This window comes from Parasteatoda tepidariorum, chromosome 7 (genome assembly GCF_043381705.1).
Source record: "Parasteatoda tepidariorum isolate YZ-2023 chromosome 7, CAS_Ptep_4.0, whole genome shotgun sequence".
In the NCBI taxonomy this organism is placed as follows: domain Eukaryota; kingdom Metazoa; phylum Arthropoda; class Arachnida; order Araneae; family Theridiidae; genus Parasteatoda; species Parasteatoda tepidariorum.
The window spans coordinates 38,187,240-38,208,227 of NC_092210.1; the positions used below are offsets into that span (position 1 = coordinate 38,187,240).

At 28.3% G+C, this 20,988-nt stretch overlaps 1 protein-coding gene across 7 annotated transcripts in view; it reads left to right on the forward strand.

The window, feature by feature from the left end:
* Positions 1-18,511, forward strand: part of LOC107455611 (ATP-binding cassette sub-family G member 5) — a 67,843-nt gene extending 49,332 nt beyond the window's left edge. For 5 of the 7 annotated variants that reach the window (XM_043054726.2, XM_043054685.2, XM_071183295.1 and 2 more), the window contains exons 7-12: positions 1,032-1,112; positions 3,413-3,632; positions 10,159-10,370; positions 12,896-13,034; positions 15,137-15,322; positions 17,702-18,511. In XM_043054726.2, coding sequence (XP_042910660.1) covers positions 1,032-1,112; positions 3,413-3,632; positions 10,159-10,370; positions 12,896-13,034; positions 15,137-15,322; positions 17,702-18,065 — 1,202 coding nt within the window. In that variant the 3' untranslated portion in view covers positions 18,066-18,511. Of the gene's footprint in view, positions 1-1,031; positions 1,113-3,412; positions 3,633-5,700; positions 5,913-8,140; positions 8,280-10,158; positions 10,371-12,895; positions 13,035-15,136; positions 15,323-17,701 lie in introns of all 7 variants that reach the window. The other 2 variants (XM_071183296.1, XM_043054604.2) reach the window with 1 other exon arrangement.
* The last annotated feature ends 2,477 nt before the right edge of the window (positions 18,512-20,988 follow it).

A 20,988-nucleotide genomic window follows, 5' to 3' on the forward strand; every position in this document is an offset into this window, starting at 1 on the left:
GTAAATTACTTTTTGACCTCGAGATGAAATTTTGTATTTTTCTAAGAAAAAGATAAACTTATGTTTAAAAGTCTACACGTGAAACTTAAATATAATTATTCCTATTAACGATTCCATGAACAATATTCTCATAACTAAGTGCATAAACAAAATTTGGAAGTTTGGTTCAAATTCTATACATAAGTCAGTAAAAACGGAAATCTGGATTTCCAGAGTTTGATTCATTCAGTGACTTGAAATGTCTTTAGTATAAACCCTACTCCTTTTCTAAAAAATAAAAAAATTAGCAATTTATTTTCATTATTTGAAAAAGTTGATAAATCTTTGAAACGTATAGGAACGTAATTATCAATGCTAAGAAATTATTAAAATTTAAAATTGTTTGTTATTCTAAGAAAAAAGTTATTTTCAAAAAGTTATCAGAAAAAGTTAACATTGTTTTTCGTTATCGATAAATTTATGTATTTACTGCCATCACTGTATGTTAATGCCGACATTTTGTAGAATGTTTAGCCTTTGTATGGAAAAAATAGACGTTTTTAGTCACAGTATGAAGCATGAACATTATAAATTTTGACTAATCATTGTATAGAATGCCTGTACGCTACCCATTATAGAGTAGTGATACTAATATGGAAATTATTATTCATTTCCTACTTTATCTGTTGATTTAACACATTTTGTAGAATACCCTATTTCATATATTCATGACAATTTATTAATAACTAAGCTAACACCTCTTTTCTTGATATTGCAAAAAAAATTTCAAATCAAATTTATGAAATAAAAAGGTTACTTCATTTAAACAAATGCTGTTATTTGACAAAATTTAACAGAATTGAATACTTAAAAATAATTTTTCCAAATTAAATGAAACAATTCCTATGAGCTTATGAAGAAATTTTAATACTGTTCTTTATGAAGGACTGTATGCAATGTTTTAAATAAAATTAGACAATTATTTTTTCTATTTTTTCGCTGTATTAAACTTACACCATAGTATTTATTTCTTACTTTTATAAATTTTATAGGTAGCACTAGGATGCTTTTGGATTATTTCGGTAGCATTGGTTTCCCATGTCCAGAACTAGAAAATCCCCTAATGTATTATTGTAAGTATTGCACAGAAAATTGGAAACTCAAATCTAGCTTTTCAAATGTATGAAATGTTTTTGTTATATATGAATTAGATTTTATTATTTATGTTCTATTGGAATTTATGTTATCAATATTGTACTTTTTAGACGCATTTTTAATATTTTTTATCTTACTATTAGGATTTTTTAAAGTTATAGATGTGTTTTTAATACCAATACTAGAGGAGCAAGCTCCGTATTATTTAAACGTGAAAACGTAATGGATTTTTTGATTTTGTATAAACGACAGCAATTTAAACAACACATACTTTACTCCACTGCTTAGGCGAAACAAATAAAATGTTTATGTATATTTATTCAAGACTTTTTCTTGATGAAAAATTTTCATGCAAATTATTTGCACATTGTTAAGATTTTGCTATTTTTAACTGTCCTGTATAAAATGTTTACGTCCATTCAATTTTAAACTATTTCAAAAAACTTTTTTTTAATTTTTCCTGTTTATTTTTAATGCTTACTCTTTTACTGAGCTATTTCCAATTAAAATTTAAGTTGTGAAATATTTTCGTGAACTTAAAAATTTACCGTTATTCTTTAAAGTTAACAAGAAGGGTACCGCTTTAAAACATCATTTTTATGAATATTTTACTGATTGTTTTTATGAGAAACAATTTTAATTTTTGAAAAAAATATTTTCATAATGTATGCTACATTCTATTTATTGTTAAACTAATAATAATATTTAGTTATTATTAGCTATGCTTAAGGTATAATTTATAGCTCGAGAAGTTTTAACTTCTTTGTAAATTAAATTTTACTTTAATGTTTACTAGAAATATAAAATTATTTCTTTAATATTAAAGAAATTTGGGATGATGGATGATATGGTGTAATCAACTGCTCGATCATTTATGGCTTCTTTGTAAACTCAATTTCAAAATATTATGAACCAAAAACAGATGCAAATTTTGTAACAGTTGCAGTGGTAATGTGGAAATGTCTTCCGATTGGATCAACTTTGTTTTATTGTTAATACAATTTTTTGAAACCACAAAGAATGAGGGATGTTTTCAGATCTGTACGTTCTTAAGTTAAATTTATGAATGAAGGAATAAATAAAAACAAGTTTTAACTTTTTCAATGTTACAAAAACAGATATTTCAGAATAAGCTTTATTTTGACTTTTAGATTATTTAAAGAATTTAACCCTCAAGAAGAAATGTATCTATTTGGATGCAAATAGATATGTTTGTAAGAAACTTCACTTTATATCACTTTAATTCATTTATTCCTCGGGATAAATAAGCGAAATTTTTAAATTGCGTAACAAAAATGTAAAATTGAAATAAGACCATGATAGGCTAATTAGTCTGTCGTGAACATTGTTGAAATTTAATCCAGTCATTAGGTTTCAAAAATGTTCACATGCGTCAACAAACGGGCATAAAAATCTGTAGATATTTACAACATATTGGCAGTCCCAAAAATGACTCTTTATTATAAAAAAAAATGAATTAAAGAAACGGAAGGAGATAAGATATGTTATTTTCTGTGTTCTGTTTAACTAACCAAATATTTTATTCTCAGAAAGTTTCAAAAGTAGAGTTTTCAGCACTTAATGCTACACCAGAAAAGCTATTGAATAATATTCTCGAAATGACCACAGTTTGCAGTAATGATACATTCTGAAAGGGGAATTAACAGAACCTGTACAAATAATTTATTTAGAATTAATTAACATTTGAAAATAATTTTATAAGTGTAAGACTTTAGTAAGTGTAAGACTTTATAAGTGTAAGACTTTAGACTAATTTTATAAGTATAAGTGTAAACTGCAATAAACAATCCCCTTTTTCCTCAATTGTCTTGTCAAAGTTCTTGGTCAATCTTTGAGCACCTGTAAATATGATTTTGGTCGTAACATATTTGTAAATAAAATGTAATAATAATTTCAAACTTATAAAAATATGGTTTCTTATGTCTAACTAAAAAAATGAAATAAATAAATATATTAAATAAATAAATGAAGTAAATAAATAAGATAAATAAATAAAATAAATAAATAAAAATAAAATAATAAAATAAAAAATAAATAAAAAATAAAAGCAAAAAAGAAATAATAAAAAATAAAAATAAATAAAATAATAATTAAAATAAGATAAAAAGAAATTTATCATGATTTTAAGTGTAGATTTTCAAAAATATGAAACTTATAAAGCATATTATAATGGCGATGCACCTGCTAAAGAAGTTACTTATTTTCTCAAAAAACTTTTTTGTTGGTCATTCTTAACTAATATTTTTTCTCTCAACAGTGTGTTTATCAACCGTAGACAGAAGGACAAGGGAGCGTTTTATAGAATCTAGTACTCAAATATCAGCTTTGGTTGAAAAATTTAAAATGGAAGGTGGACATTACCGAAAATTTTATGCACCACAAAATGATGCACTGGAATCAAAAGATGCTCGATATAAACTTCCCCTTACAGCTTATGGTCAACCATCTAGTTGGCAAGTGTTCTGCAACTTAGTATGGTAAGGTCAATAAAATTTTATTACAGTATCACAGAATTTGGTGCAGTATCGATGCATTCAGTACATTATCACCGTGTTGCATAAATATTCCCTGGAAAATTATTTTCAATTACATAATAATTCATCCAATTCTTAATTAAATTGGATTTATAACCAAATTTGAAATTATTTCCTACACAAGTTAAATTGAAAAACAAAATCAAGGATAAAGATCAAAGGTTTAATTGAGTTATTTTCAGAACTGTCATATTTTGTCTGGTATTTAAAATCTTTAACTGGTTTTCTTAAATATTTATTTTACTTAGTGTATAATTTAAATTACTTTAAGTAAAAACAATGAAATCATTTTAATCGAAACTATGGTTATAAAATGTAAATCATTCATAAAGTAAATCTAGATGTAGGAAAATAGATGAAAAGAAAATCATTTAATATATTATAATTTAGTGTTTAAACCTGCTCTCTACTTGTTTCTAATTGTTTTTAATTTGTTGTAATGTACTTATATCAAAGCTTATTGTTTTAAAAAAAAATTCATATAACCATGATAATAATCAATTGCATAATATGTCTTCCAATTCCTAATTAAATCAAAAATATAACCAAATATAAAATTAGTTTGTAAACAAATTTAATTAAAAAAAATTTTCGTGAAAAATCCCAGTCTTAAAGTTATTGAGTCATTTTAAGCACTGTCATATTTTATCAGATAATTTAAGATCTTTAACTGAATTATTTTTAATATCTATATTACTTGGTGAATTATTTCAATTTCAATTTAAATTTGCATCGTATTTGTTTCGAACTGTTTTTAATTTGTTGTAATCTACTTGTTAAACCTTTTTTTTAAAAAAATATCACAAATAAATTATTAAATTTCTACTTTATACAAAAGGCACATGGAAATTTCTCGGACTATTTTTTTGAAATCTATGTTGTAATTTCTTAATATTCTGTAAATTTTCGGGTTTAAAACTTGCACCATGTTTGTTTTGAATTAACTTTAATTTGTTGTAATTTACTTATATTAACCCATAATTTCTTTTTAAAAACTCATATAACCGTAAAAAATACATTAAAGTTTTAGTTTTAAACAAACGGTACATATACATTTTTCAGACTAATTTTTTAAGCATTTGATATATATTTTCTAACGTGTTGTAAGTTTTTAGTGCATAAGACTTGCTTCGTATTTCTTTCTAATTGTTTTTAATTTGTTTTACTCTACTTATATTAGACCTTAATTTTTTTTAAAAAATAATATATTAATGAAAAATAGCTAACTCCAGTTTTAGAAAAAGATACATAAAAATTATTCGGGCTACTTTTTTAAAATATAAGTAGTATTTTTTAATATTTTGTAAGTTTTTATAGTGTTTAAAATTTATTCGCTGAATGTTTTCAATTTATTTTAATCCACTTACATTAAAACATTTTTTAGAAAAAAAAAATTCATAACCATAACAAAAGCAATTAGAAGTCTAGTTTTAAACAAACGATATGCATAAAAATTATTCGAACTATTTTTTTTAAAATATATATAGCAAATTTTTATTATGTTGTAAGCTTTTAGTGCTTAAAACTCATGTGATATTTGTTTCTAATTAATTTAAATTTAATGTAATCAACTTATATATTTATCCCTTAAAAAAAAAATTATATAACCATAAAAAATAACTGAAATTCCAGTTATAAGCAAAAGTACAAGGTACGAACTACTTTTTCTGAAATATATGTTGTGATTTTTAAGTTTTTAGTGTTTAAAACTTGTGCCGTATTTGTTTCTAATTGTTTTTGATTTGTTATAACTAACATATATTAAGCCTTTATTAAAAAAAATTCATAGAACCATAAGAAAATAATTAAAATTCCAGTTTTAAACAAAGATTCATTGGCTATTCTAATTACTTTTTCTGAAACAACTGACCCAGCAACCGATTAGTAAGTGTTGTCTGTACTCACAAAATAGTTAAAAACAAGTTTATTCGTTTATTTATTTTATTATTTTATCCAATTTACCAATGTTTGGAGAATTATAATCACACTAACTGAATGTTTCTTTTTTCAGTCGGAGGTTCCGTATTTTATTTAACTGCAATTCAAGAGCTTTGAGAGAAGTGTTTTTGAGGATTCTTCTGATTCCCCTCTTTTTTACACTCCTTCTCCTTTTCTACTTTCAAATCAGCGACTTTCAGCACAGCTTCCTCACTCGAAACGGTCTCATTCTTAATTCTCTGGTGGGAGTATCATTTCTATCTGCCGCTATCACAGCTATAACACGTAAGTATAAAAAGAAATGATGACACATTATTTTTTATTTGACAATAAATAAATAATAAAATATGGTAATCCATGGTAAATATCTATCCATACACAATTTACTTGAATTACATTTTCTTTGTATTTGGTTATAAGCAATGAGCAAAAACAACACATTCACGCAATCAATGCTTGATCGACTCTGCAATCTCATAATTGAAGATTTAAGTAGAGGAAAGTTTTAAGTTACCTTTTTTGTGAATCTACATTAGCTTTACCCACTGGCGGTTTAACAAATGGGCAAAATTGGGATAAAGTTTCTCCCCAATGCACTGTTTCTTTATTTAATTACATAGAAAAACCTGTTTTGCTGTGCGGAGAAGACTGCAGGTTAAAATCCGACTTTTTAGGTGCAAAACTGCCAGTGGGTTATTGAAATAAAGCAAATTTAATACAAGAAAGAAGTTATTATCATAGGCTACATGAAGTTATTACAGTGATGCAAAAATGTCATTCCTAAAATTTAAAATAAATATAAATCTGGTTTACTCCACTAAGAATTTTACAAAACAATATTACTTCTAGAAAGTTTGCAAACAAAATTCATCTAAAAAAAATAATTTAATTGCTAATTTAAAGTTTTTTTAATAATTAAGCAAAATCATGTGTATATGACTTGCTTACACTGCTTAGAACAGTTGAAAATGATAAAAATGTCTGACCAGATTATTTTTTACAACTCTATATTATTTTCACTCCTGTTTTTAAAAGAGTTTCACTGTGTTATTAAAATGTTCACATTTTGAGAATTTTTGTACAATTTGCTTAAATAAGCATTATGAAACTAACATATTTAGTGTTTTCATTCATATGAAAAATATTAAAAAATTTATTAAACTAGATACTAAAGAAGGTGGCATCACAATGTATATAAAAAGTTTGCAATGAAATTTACTTACTAAGACTATTTCATAATATATCTACTAAATATGTAATTTTACCCAAAAAAAATTAGACATTCTGTTATAATAAAAAAGTCATAATGATAAAATCTAGAAAAACTTAAGAACAAAACGAACCTTGTTTTATGCAAACGTCTAACCATGTTTTGAAAAGGGGTTTTCTTAACTTTTGCAGTGGAAATCTCTTAATATTTACGAAATTTTCTGGGACCTCATGAGCAGGAACATTTACAGATAAGCAGGAACAAGCAGAGATTACGAAACATTTTTCTAAATTGAGCCCTTTCTTATTATGCGTCGTCGTGAAAAAATTAAGTTATCAAAACATAACATATTTTTAAACGAAAAGGATATCAATTTTTTCGCTTTTTTTAGAATGTTGCTTGTTTCTTTAATCTTTAAAGATCAGAAAATTATATTTAAAACTCAATCTTACAGAGCTGAATGAAATTATAATAGTACAAAAATTTAAACGAAGCTGTAAAAATGAATAAAAGTAACAAATCTTTGATGTCGAATTCAATCGTATTTGGCGAGGGTGCATTAAAAAACTTTTTTATAGTCATAAGACGATAGCTAAAAATCATTTTTCGTGATCAAGGCATTCTTCCAAATTGCCTGGCAATTGGAAATTATAGACGTATATAGTATTGTCGGCCAAATGATTAGCATATAATCACTTCAGACTTGACTTGTAATTCGATGTTGATATTCACTTGTTATTTTATGTTTTTTGAAAAATGAGATCATAAATCTGTCGGGAGAATTTTTTCCATCTGCATTCAGATATGAAATTCAAGATTCACATTATAATTCTGTTATATTTTAATAAAGCATCTTCCTGTGTAAAATGCATCAGTTTATGCATTGTTTTTGTATGTTATACAGTTTACCACTTCAGGCTGTACTTTTCAGAGTTATAAGACAATGGCTGAGAATCATCTTTTGTGATCAAGATATCCTTGCACATTGCCTGGCAATTAGAAATTATAGACTCATATTATATTATCAGCCAAATGATTAGCATATATTTACTTGATGCTTGATTTGTAATTAAATGTTGATATTCATTTGGTTATTGGATGGTACTTGATTGTAAGATGCTGATATTTGATGGATTTTAAAAAATGAAGTAATTAACTGGTCAGGAGAATTTTTTCTTCGCATTCAAATATAGAAGTCGAGATTCCCATTATAATCTGTTACTTTTTAAATATGTATCTTCCTGTGAAAAATGCATCAGATTGTGCGTCGTTTTGTATGTAATAATTTTTTTTCCTTATACAGATGCCCCTCATCGCAATCGCTACTATCAAGAGAGCAGAGAAGGAATCTACAAAGGTCCACTTTTTGTTCTGTCCAGTATATTTTACAGTTTACCTCTTAGCATAATTACTGTAACTGCTGGAGCAACTATAATTTATGCGTGAGTACTGTAAATTTTTGCCCTGCTGCTTTGCTGAATACTGCTTTATCAGATTCAGAAAACACATTGCTTTCTTTTATTTCTTTGATACATTAGTTTACAATCATTATGTTATGCATGCTTACGTTATGCTGTGAAATATGCATAGCATATTTCTTACATTTAAGAAAAACTGAATTATTATTATACTTTATCCTTTTTTCAATAAATAAAACTTATTTATATAATCGGTAATCTTTTAATGTCATAACCTTGAATTGTGTACAGAATAAAATTCCCTTTTAGAGATTCACTCTAAATATGCCTGACACATTTTATTTTTTAAAAAAAAAATTATTTTATTTTATTTTTTTTTAAAAAAATTATTTTATTTTATAAGCGTTGTTGAACAGCCGACTCAATTTAGGGTTTACGACTACCAATGTTCAACTCCGTATCCTTGTAAATTTGCACCCAATCCAGAAGACAAAGGAACTCCTAGATCAAGTATTGTGAGAAACTTGCCTTTTTGGAAGACTTTTTTTATGGAACTGACCCGCATTTGCTCTACATGTAGAGTAAAAATCATGAAAAACTTCAACGGTTAGCCTGATGGCAAGGGGACTCTAACCCATGATCCGTCTACCTCTGAGGATATTTTATGTCAGCACTGTGGTCGGTGCAAAGCGGATGCGGAATTCGTATCGACCAGGCAACCCCGGTTCACCTCATTGGAAGGCGAACGCTGTATCCCCTGAGCTACTCAAGAACTAAAATTTGTGAAAAATTCCTAAATTCACGTAAAGAGCAGAATTTAATGAATGCTTCAGATGAGTTTTCAGAGCAGCTGGATATAAATGGGTCTTTCAAAAACTTAGCAACAAGTACAGCAATGTTTCAGCTATTTTTTAATATAGTCACCACCAGAATTGAGACACTTGTCGTATCGTGGGATCAACTTTTGTATCCCTCTGTCGTAGAACTCTGCCGCCTGTGAATGGAACCACGTGGTGAAACAGTAAACGCTAACCGTTACTGTGAAATTGCGACGTGCCATTCAAAACAAGAGGCGTGGAATGCTTACTGCAGGTGTTGTGCTCCTCCATGACAATGCTCGTCCACAAACGGCTCGACGCACAGAAGCTGTTCTGACGAAATTTAGCTCGGAGTTGCTTGATCATCCACCCGTATCGACCAGGCAACCCCGGTTCACCTCATTGGAAGGCGAACGCTGTATCCCCTGAGCTACTCAAGAACTAAAATTTGTGAAAAATTCCTAAATTCACGTAAAGAGCAGAATTTAATGAATGCTTCAGATGAGTTTTCAGAGCAGCTGGATATAAATGGGTCTTTCAAAAACTTAGCAANCAAATTTTTATTATGCTGTAAGCTTTTAGTGTTTAAAACTCATGTGATATTTGTTTCTAATTAATTTAAATTTAATGTAATCAACTTATATATTTATCCCTTAAAAAAAAAATTATATAACCATAAAAAATAACTGAAATTCCAGTTATAAGCAAAAGTACAAGGTACGAACTACTTTTTCTGAAATATATGTTGTGATTTTTAAGTTTTTAGTGTTTAAAACTTGTGCCGTATTTGTTTCTAATTGTTTTTGATTTGTTATAACTAACATATATTAAGCCTTTATTAAAAAAAATTCATAGAACCATAAGAAAATAATTAAAATTCCAGTTTTAAACAAAGATTCATTGGCTATTCTAATTACTTTTTCTGAAACAACTGACCCAGCAACCGATTAGTAAGTGTTGTCTGTACTCACAAAATAGTTAAAAACAAATTTATTCATTTATTTATTTTATTATTTTATTATTTTATTCAATTTACAAATGTTTGGAGAATTATAATCACGCTAACTAAATGTTTCTTTTTTCAGTCGGAGGTTCCGTATTTTATTTAACTGCAATTCAAGAGCTTTGAGAGAAGTGTTTTTGAGGATTCTCCTGATTCCACTCTTTTTTACACTCCTTCTCCTTTTCTACTTTCAAATCAGCGACTTTCAGCACAGCTTCCTCACTCGAAACGGTCTCATTCTTAATTCTCTGGTGGGAGTATCATTTCTATCTGCCGCTATCACAGCTATAACACGTAAGTATAAAAAGAAATGATGACACATTATTTTTTATTTGACAATAAATAAATAATAAAATATAGTAATCCATGGTAAATATCTATCCATACACAATTTACTTGAATTACATTTTATTTGTATTTGGTTTTAAGCAATGAGCAAAAGCAACGCATTCACGCAATCAATGCTTGATCGACTCTGCAATCTCATAATTGAAGATTTAAGTAGAGGAAAGTTTTAAGTTACCTTTTTTGTGAATCTACATTAGCTTTACCCACTGGCGGTTTAACAAATGGGCAAAATTGGGATAAAGTTTCTCCCCAATGCACTGTTTCTTTATTTAATTACATAGAAAAACCTGTTTTGCTGTGCGGAGAAGACTGCAGGTTAAAATCCGACTTTTTAGGTGCAAAACTGCCAGTGGGTTATTGAAATATAAGGCAAATTTAATACAAGAAAGAAGTTATTATTATGGGTTACATGAAATTATTGCAGTGGTACTAAATTGGTAAATATCTATGAATACAATTCTTGTGTAACAGTTGAGTTACATTGAGCTCTTTACATAATTGAGTTAAATTTTTCCTTTATTGTCAGTCATCAGCAATGAGTAACAATTACGTATCTTTGCAATGAATGCGCGATTTTGAATATTCAATTTCGTAATCTCATAACTGTAGATCTAAACAGAAAAAGGTTTTAGGCGACATTTTTGATAATGTAAGAACATTATCTTAATGAAATCAAGAAAATTTCATACAAGAAACAAATTATTATCATGGGTTACATGAATTTATTACAGTGATGCAAAATTGTCATGAATGCACATGGTAAATATCTATCGTAACAGCTCTTGAGTAACTTTGAGCTCTTTACATAATTGAGCTAACATTTTCTTTGTTTTTAGTCATAAGCGATGAGTAACAACTACTAATAAATGTGTATTTTTTAATATCCAAATCCGTTATCACATAATTGAAGATCTAAGTAGAAAAAGGTTTTAAGTGACAGTTTTGTGAATTTAAGAGCATTATCTTAATAAAATAAGGCAAATTTAATACAAGAAACAAGTTCTAATTATGGGTTGCATGAAATTATTACAGTGATGCAAAATTGTTATGAATAAAATCATTCCTAAAATTTAAAATAAATATAAATCTGGTTTACTCCACAAAGTATTTTTCAGAACAATATTATTACAAGAAAGTTTGCAAGCAAAATTTCTGTGGAAAAAAATAACTTAATAATTAATTTGAAGTTTTTTTTAATAATTAAGCAAAATCACGTGTATACGACTTTGCTAACATTGCTTAGAACAGTTGAAAATGATAGAAACGTCTGACCAGATTGTTTTTTACAACTCTATATTATTTTCACTCCTGTTTTCAAAAAAGTTTCATTGTGTTATTAAAATTTGTACATTTAGGGAATTTTTGTATAATTCACTTAAATAAGCATTATGAAACTAACATATTTAGCGTTTTTATTCACATGAAAAATATTACAAAATTTGTTGAACTAGATACTGAAGAAGGTGGCATCGTAATGTATATAAAAAGTTGCAATGGAATTTACTTTCTAAGACTATTTCATAATATATCTGCTAAATATGTAATTTTATCCCAAAAAATTAGACATTCGGTTATACTAAAAAAGTCATAATGATAAAATCAAGAAAAACTTAAGAACAAAGCGAACCTTGTTTTATGCAAACATCTACCCATGTTTTAAATAAGGGTTTTCTTAACTTTTGGAGTGGAGATCTCTTAATATTTATGAAAATTTCTGGGACCTCATAAGCAGGAACATTTACAGATAAGCAAGAACAAGTAGAACTTATGAAACATTTTTCTCAATTAAGCTCTTTCTTTGTATGCGTCATCCTGTCATGAAAAAATTAAGTTTTCAAGACATAACATGTTTTTAAACGAAAAGGATATCGATTTCTTTTTTTTTATAATGTAGCTTGTTTTTTTAATCTTAAAAGATCTGAAAATAAAGATATATTTGAAACTCAATCTCACAGAAATGAATGAAATTATAATAGTACAAAAATTTAAACGAAGGAACTGTAAAAATGAATAAAAGTAAAAAATCTTTGATGTCGAATTCAATCGTATTTGGCGAGGATGCATTAAAAAACTTTTTCCTCTTCAGATTGTGCTTTTCAGAGTCATAAGACGATGGTTGAAATTTATCTTTCGTGATCAAGATATTCTTTCACATTGCCTGACAATAAGAAATTGTAGACTTATATTATATTGTCAGCCAAATGATTAGCACATATTCACTTGATGCTTGATTTGTAATTCAATTTTAATATTCACTTGGTTATTGGATGGTACTTGATTGCACAATTTTGATATTTGATGGTATAAAAAAAAATGAAGTAATTAACTGGTCAGGAAATTTTTTTCTTCGCATTCAAATATGGAAGTCGAGATTCCCATATAATCTGTTATTTTTTACATATGTATCTTCCTGTGAAAAATGCATCAGATTATGCGTCGTTTTGTATTTAATAATTTTTTTCTTTATCCAGATGCCCCTCATCGCAATCGCTACTATCAAGAGAGCAGAGAAGGAATCTACAAAGGTCCACTTTTTGTTCTGTCCAGTATATTTTACAGTTTACCTCTCAGCATAATTACTGTAACTGCTGGAGCAACCATAATTTATGCGTGAGTACTGTAAATTTTTGCCTTGCTGTCTTGCTTAATACTGCTTTATCAGATTTAGAAAACACATTGTTTTCTTTTATTTCTTTGATATATTAGTTTACAATTATTATGTTATACTGAGATATGCATAGCATATTTTCTTACATTTTAAAAAAACTAAATTATTATTATACTTTATCCTTTGTTCAATAAATAAAAATTATTTATATAATCGGTAATCTTTTAATGTCATGACCTTGAATTGCGTACAGAATAAAATTCCCTTTTAGAGATTCCCTCTAAATATGCCTGACACATTTTATTTTTAAGAATTTTTTTATTTGTTTTATCTTATAAGCGTTGTTGAACAGCCGACCCGATTTAGGATTTACGACTACCAATGTTCAACTCCGCATCCTTGTAATTTTGCATTCAGTCCAGAAGACAAGGGTTCTCCTGGATCAAGTATTGAGAGAAATTTGCCTTCGTGGAAGACTTTTTTATGGAACTAACCAGCATTTGCGCTACATGGAGAGGAAAAACTCCAACGGTTAGCCTGACGGCAAGGGGACTCTAACCCATGATCCGTCTACCACTAAGGATATTTTACGTCAGCACTGTACTCGGTATGAGCCGGGTGCTGAATTTGAATCAGCCAGTCATCTGTGGGATTCGAGCCCGGCTCACCTCATTGGGAGGCGAACGCTCTATCCCAGGGGTTTTCAATTGGCGGTCCGGGGGCCGCATCCGTCCCGCGAAGCCTTTTTTTTCTGGCCAGCGAACTAAAATATATTAGTTGTCATTTTTTTGCGGACAATTTTCGTAAAAAATCTATATGGATTTAAAATGCTTTTCTCGTTAATAAAAACCTAATCTCTTCGTTTCTATGAAATTTAACATACCAACTGTGCAGAGAAATTATTTCTCAGGTTTTGCATCCAAGAAAATATTTATTCAAATACAAAAATAATCGTGTATGTTGCTCTTTTTTATTTATTTATTTTTTATTTTGTGAATATAATTTAGCATGTGCGTATCAGAAATTTTCTCAAAGAAATTATCCGATTTAACTTTTTGAAACCACACATTTTGAACGAAAATATTTACACACACATTTGTAAATTTTAAATTTAAAATGCAAATGTCTATTCTCTGGTGGTTGCAGCAGACAAGCCTCAATTTTTTTATTGAATATTTTGTGTGCTACTATGTAAGTTTTAATATCAACCTTTTTAAAGTTTTATATCTTAACAATTAGATATCTGTTGCACATTAATTGCTTAATACATTGGTGCACATTAAATTTATTGTAACCCGAATTTTTATTTATTTAATATTTTTTAAAATATTATTAATAAAAATGAAATATTTTTAAAAATCTACTTCTTATTTTAATTTGTAATTCAATACTTTTGTTTTGTACAACTTGGTAAAAGACTGACAGTTATATTTAAAGTTCCTTCAAACATAAAAGAGTCCTACATAAAATGTTGATAAAGTTGCGGCCCGCCATTTGATTTGTGTTTTTAATTGTGGCCCCCGATTGCTTGATTGGCGGAGGTGTCCTGTGGGGCTTTGTGTTGCGGGCACACCCTCCGGTCAGTTTTCAAAATTAATTATTTTATAAATTCATATGCATATTGAAAATGATGAGTTTTATTTTATTGGTGCTCCATATTAGGAAAAATGAAAGTTTTTATGATTTAATCATATTTTATTTTTCTTTAAACGGTAGATTTAATGAAGAATCAGTTATGATTAAATAATATTTATAATTCTCAGTATACTTATTCTAGAGCATCTATATCCTTCTGAAACAAAATATGGACAACTGAAAATACATCATCAACATCTTCAATCAACAAACTTTACTTCATATCTTATACGTAGTTTAACTTCATTTTTAAAAAGACTTCTAAAAATGCACATTAAGGTTTACAGAACAACATAAATATGTGATTTAGCCTGCAGCATAGTTTCTTTAAAATTTAACTATATTTGCACCTAATACTAAATCAAATTATTTAGCCTTTTGTTTATATTCTTTTCAATTGCTTGAATTAATGCACATAACTTTCTATATTATTTACTAAACCTCATTTCTTTTCTTTTTCTAATTTTAGAGGTGGAAATTTGAGAGAAGAATGGGAGAGATGGATAACTTTTTGTGCCGTTCTTTGGACTGTCTATATTTTCGCTGAGCAACAAACTGTATCTTTGATGATAATAATTAAGTCTTCATACACATCATTCATCACAAGCATTTATATACTTATTATTTATATCACATTTGCAAGTGGAACTGTTAGGTAAGAGAACTTTTCTTTGGTGTACAGACAATTTTTTTCACGTTCTTACTCCTTTGCAACAGATAGTCTCTGTTGAAACTCTGCTTTCAACAACAGATATAAGGATCAATAATCGATTTAAGTTAAATTGTCAAACTGGTATTAGAAAATCAGTAAGAATACCGAAATGTACATGTTTCTCGATTAAGCGCAGCCAGCAAATTTTAAATGCTGCACATTAAATTTTTCTGTACATTAAATGAAGGGATATTTGCATTTTATATTTTTGCGAAATATTAAGTTAATGAAGTTATTAAACTTAACTTTATTAATTTATTAAACTTTATATTTTGCAAACTTATATTTTAAAAAAATTATGTTTCAAATTAAATTTCTAAAATGCTCTGTGCAATTATAAAATTAAACAGCCATTTCTTTCAACATAATAAAATGTTTTAGAAAACAATATGAAGCCCAACTTTCCTTTCATCAACTATTAATAAATTAAAGTTCTGCATTAAAAAGTCTGTAAATACTCTATAAGTCAAAAATGTCTGCATGTCGATACAGTTTTGCTTTACCAATACTAGATGGATCTAAAGATTACATTAGTACATTCTATGTAAATTATGTACAAATTTATTTTCCAGTAAACAATTTTATTGTGGTAAAGGAGACATTTCCTCGATACTTTACAATTTTCTGCTTCTGACAAACCTTTCATTTTGGACGCGTTAAGCGCTAGACCTCATAAAAATATTTTGTAAATATGTGATCACGGTTACATTTCATCTACTTGATATTATGAATTTCGAAACCCTTTATTGTTTGTTCCCATTTTCACATTATCTTCTCGTCATATTGATTCTGTGACGTTCCTTAAAGCAGAAGCACGCTATTTCTGTTCAAAGGTATTTCCCAATTCAAAAATGTAGAAAACTGTGCGAAGCAGTAAAGGGAAATGTTGAAAAATACATCATAGATCAGGGGTGGCGAACCTTTATGCACCAAATGTGCCATTTTTTCAAAAAATTGTTAATGAGGTCATGAACATGCCGCCAAATAATTTTGACTTCGTGATTATTGGGAAAATAATGCTAAATACCATCAAATCAAAACTCTTTATTTACTATGAAAAAAAAACATATTTTGCAATGCCTCAATTCAAGGGTAATTCAACTTAAAGTAACATCAGTGTGACTTCTGTTGTTGCAGATTAGAAGACAAACGACTTATACTAGGTTGTAAGATGTTAGTTTAAGCAGGACTGTTAATTTTNGTGGAACTGTTAGGTAAGAGAACTTTTCTTTGGTGTACAGACAATTTTTTTCACGTTCTTACTCCTTTGCAACAGATAGTCTCTGTTGAAACTCTGCTTTCAACAACAGATATAAGGATCAATAATCGATTTTAAGTTAAATTGTCAAACTGGTATTAGAAAATCAGTAAAGATACCGAAATGTACATGTTTCTCGATTAAGCGCAGCCAGCATATTTTTAATGCTGCACTTGAAATTTTTTTGTACATTAAATAAAGGGATAGTTACATTTTATATTTTTGCAAAATATTAAGTTAATGAAGTTATTAAACTTAACTTTATTAATTTATTAAACTTTATATTTTGCAAGCTTATGTTTTTAAAAAATTATGTTTCAATTTAAATTTCCAGAATGCTCTGCGCAATTATAAAATTAAACAGCCTTTTCTTTCAACATAATAAAATGTTTTAGAAAACAATATGAAGCCCGATTTTCCTTTTATCAACTGCAAATAAATTAAAGTTCTGCTCTAAAAAGCCTGTAAATAGTCTATAAGTCAAAAATGTCTACATGCCGATACAATTTTGCTTTACCAATACTAGATCGATCTAAAGATTATATTATGAGATCCTATGTAAATTATGTACAAATTTATTTTCCAGTAAACAAATTTATTGTGATAAATGAGTCATTTCCTCGATTCTTTACAATTTTCTGCTCTGTCAAACCTTTCATTTTAGACGCGTTAAGCACTTGACCTCATAAAAATATTTCGTAAATATGTGACCACGGTTACATTTCACCTACTTGATATTATGAATTTCTAAAAAAGAGAAGTTTTTAGAAACCTTTTATTGTTTGTTTACATTTTCACATTATCTTCTCGATATATTGATTCTGTGGCTTTCTTTAAAGTAGAACCACGCTATTTCTGTTCAAACGTTTTTCTCAATTCAAAAATGTAGAAAGCGGTGCGAAGCAGTAAAAGGAAATGTTGAAAAATACATCATAGATGATTCAATATCATTTAAATTTTTTAATGAAAGTGTGTTGTATTTAATTTGTTTTCAAATCAGACACCAACTTTTTCAATTACTTGATGCATACGTTTAACTAACATAAAAATTTCCTTTCTTTTAGGAGTCTAACTGCACTTCCAGAGTGGTTTTACTACCTGACTTATGGTGTCCTTTACCGTTATGCAGGAGCGTTTTTGCAAGAAAACGAGTTCTCTTTCAACCCGAGGTTGGATCGCGCGAACTATTTAAATGGAACCGAAGCATTGCCGTGCAACAGCAACATTCCCGGTAGCTGTATTTACATTGATGGAAACCATTACTTACTTCAAAAATATCCAGCAAGTGGTAGAATTGAAGATTCAGACTTGCAGTACTGGATGAACTTTGGTCTGTGCTTCGTTTTTGTGGGTGGTATGTGGGTTTTAAACACAATACTTCATCTAGTGCCTCTGCCAGCTTTTATTAAAACCAAATTCAGAAATTAATTGTCCTAACTTTTCACTCCAGCAGCTTGCTCATAGAAATATTCTGTGTCAAAGAACAACTTGGCACAAAACAATGTGAAACTACTTGTGCAAATCAGTAATGTGAACTGTTGATCTCTGATTCCAAGACAATTACCATACTGAAGTTTGAGGTACTAAGGAATCGAGATTAAAGCAAAAGTGAATCAAGTTTTCTATTTAAAATTAACGTCTACACTTTATTTAAATTTTCGTTGAATGAGATTTTAATTTTGTGTATACTTTTTAATATGCATAATGTAAGGAGAATATTTTATTTACCAGTATGTAGATATTTTTGATCCGTATACAAGATACTGTTCACAAAAATGACTTAATTGTAAACATTTTAGAAAATGAATGTGTTTTGATAAGATTTTACAATAAAATTGTGTTTTTCTAATATTAATAAATACATTTTTAACTAATGTTTGTGTGACTAAATATTTCCATGTCATACACAGCATCTTGCTTCTTATGAACATGACCTCTTCTCTACTGAAGTATAGAGGAATATAGCAAAACATACTTTACTGTTCCAAAATTGTATTTTACTGCCATAAGTAATATTAAGATCATCAGAATATGAATTAGAATACCAAAGGACTAATAATTTTAGTTACGCATACGTTGACCTCGGATTTTAACTAAGTAAAGTAGTATAAATATTTAAAATGCTAAATTGCACCTAAATTATGTACAAACGTGCAAAAGGTTGTATTATGCTCTATTTAAATGTGATGAATAGATTTAATAATTATTTAGAAAAAAAAATTACGATGAGATGCAAATCTAAATAAAATGCCTATGTATTACTAACATTACCTTATGCATGAAATCTCAGCTTCAAAACTATTTTACATATGCAAACCACGCAAAATAAATAATTATTGAATCGAATCTAATATTCAAAAATAAAGAAAATTAATTCTTGGGGGTAAAATTTCAAAATTAAGGAGAAAAAAAACACAAAAAGTTAGTTGTTAAATGTGTGTATGTATCATTATATAAAACAATTAAGAAAAATACATATAAAAATATAGCTAAATAGATATGAAATTGAATACTTGTAATACTGTGAAATTTCATTTGACTACTACGCTGTCATAAAATTTGACATACGTACCAAGGTATACATACGTGGACCTGCATTATTTTTTAAATTTAAAAGCTTCATACAGATAACAAAACTACTAAGTCAAAAGAAAAAAATAGTATTTTCAGAATAACTAAGTTATATAATATTTAATATTAGTTACATTCGAGCACGTGGATTTAGCGTCATTTTACGAAAATGACTTTTGTTTCCGTGAAATTCAACACGGTTACATGTTCTGCATACATTGTGGAACTCCCAGAAAGCTTAAATACCTACGAATGTTTAGTGAAGGTAAAACTACATATTTTATTATAGCGTGTTTTCAAAAGCTAAGAATCGCAGGACCACAAATGTGAACCGAGATAATGAAGAGGCTAAACTTTTAGTTAGGCGATAGTTTTTAAGTTTTCTTACATAATTTGTAATTGAAATTTTGAAATTCTTCTTGATCATTTCATTATATTTTTTTAAAATTTAATTCTATAAAATACATGGATGTTTTTCCTTAATAATGTCGAATCACGAAAAATAGTTTTCTTCTTAGCATCTAAAATAAAATATGAGTTGATTTAAATATTTTTCCTACTCTCTATTTTTTGTTGTTAAATTCCAGGGCATATTTATATGCTTTACAATTATTAAAAAAGATTAAAAAAGAGGTACACCATTAATAAAAAAACCATTAATAAAAAAAAACCATTAATAAAAAAAAACCATTGTGACCATTAATAAAAAAAAAGGTATGAATGAAAATATAACACACTAATTTGTAGAGAGTTTACTGTTTACAAATTTACATCATTACTTAAATCTTTTCTTATAAAAGTCAATAAGGGAGCGGGGCTCTAGTCGAGGCTAAACTAAACGTTGAAAATGATTAAACATTAATTTATGTATGTGTGGGGGAGGTTTGGTCCTCCGTCAGTAGCCGCCAATATTCGTAGAGTGGAATTCATGATTGTTCATTTAGGCCATTAATAAAAGTAAATGAATGAAACAAAATGAAAGTCTCCAGGAAATTAATATGAATCGTGAATATGAAAATCCAATTTATTAAGCAATATTTCTTGAAGATTATGGAGAATGGCCATCAATACAAATCATCATGATAATTACAAATTATCAAAAATAAATCCCTTGAAGGGATCAAGGAAATATAACTTCCACATTAAGAAGTTTTTGTTCACATTTTTGTTACGATTGCATATCTTTTAAAACCGTTAGGATGACTGGGACAGGAGCGTTCCCAAAGGGGACTCCTAGTCACCACAAATTTTGAATTCCAAGTGAATATAATTATTCCCAACGGACGTAGAAAGTATGGGTAGGAGATCCATAATTTGGCGATTTATCATAATATATCATAGCCAACTAGCATATCAATATGGGTTTAAAAGAATACCTTGGCGATTACGAGTCGCCAACAAATTTATGAGAATCAATACAACCATGCAACAGAAACATTTAGCAGTTGGAAATTTAGAATAAAAAGTTATAAATAGATTTTTGTTTTCGATTTGAGGCGACAGTGAATTAATAAGTCTGCATTAGTAAGGGGCCGTTCAAAAAGTACGTACATCCCGAAGGGGGGGGGAGGGGATTTGCTATTATGTACGGTTTTGTACGATGGGGAGGGGGGGGAGGTATTATACAAAGTACGTACTTTATAAACATACACCAAATTTAAATTTGACTTTATCCTACACACTCCTTAAGTAAATATTTAATTTTATTTAAAACATAATTATTTTAATTTTTATGAAAAAGGGGGGTAGACTAATAAAATGTACGTACTCTAAGGGGGGG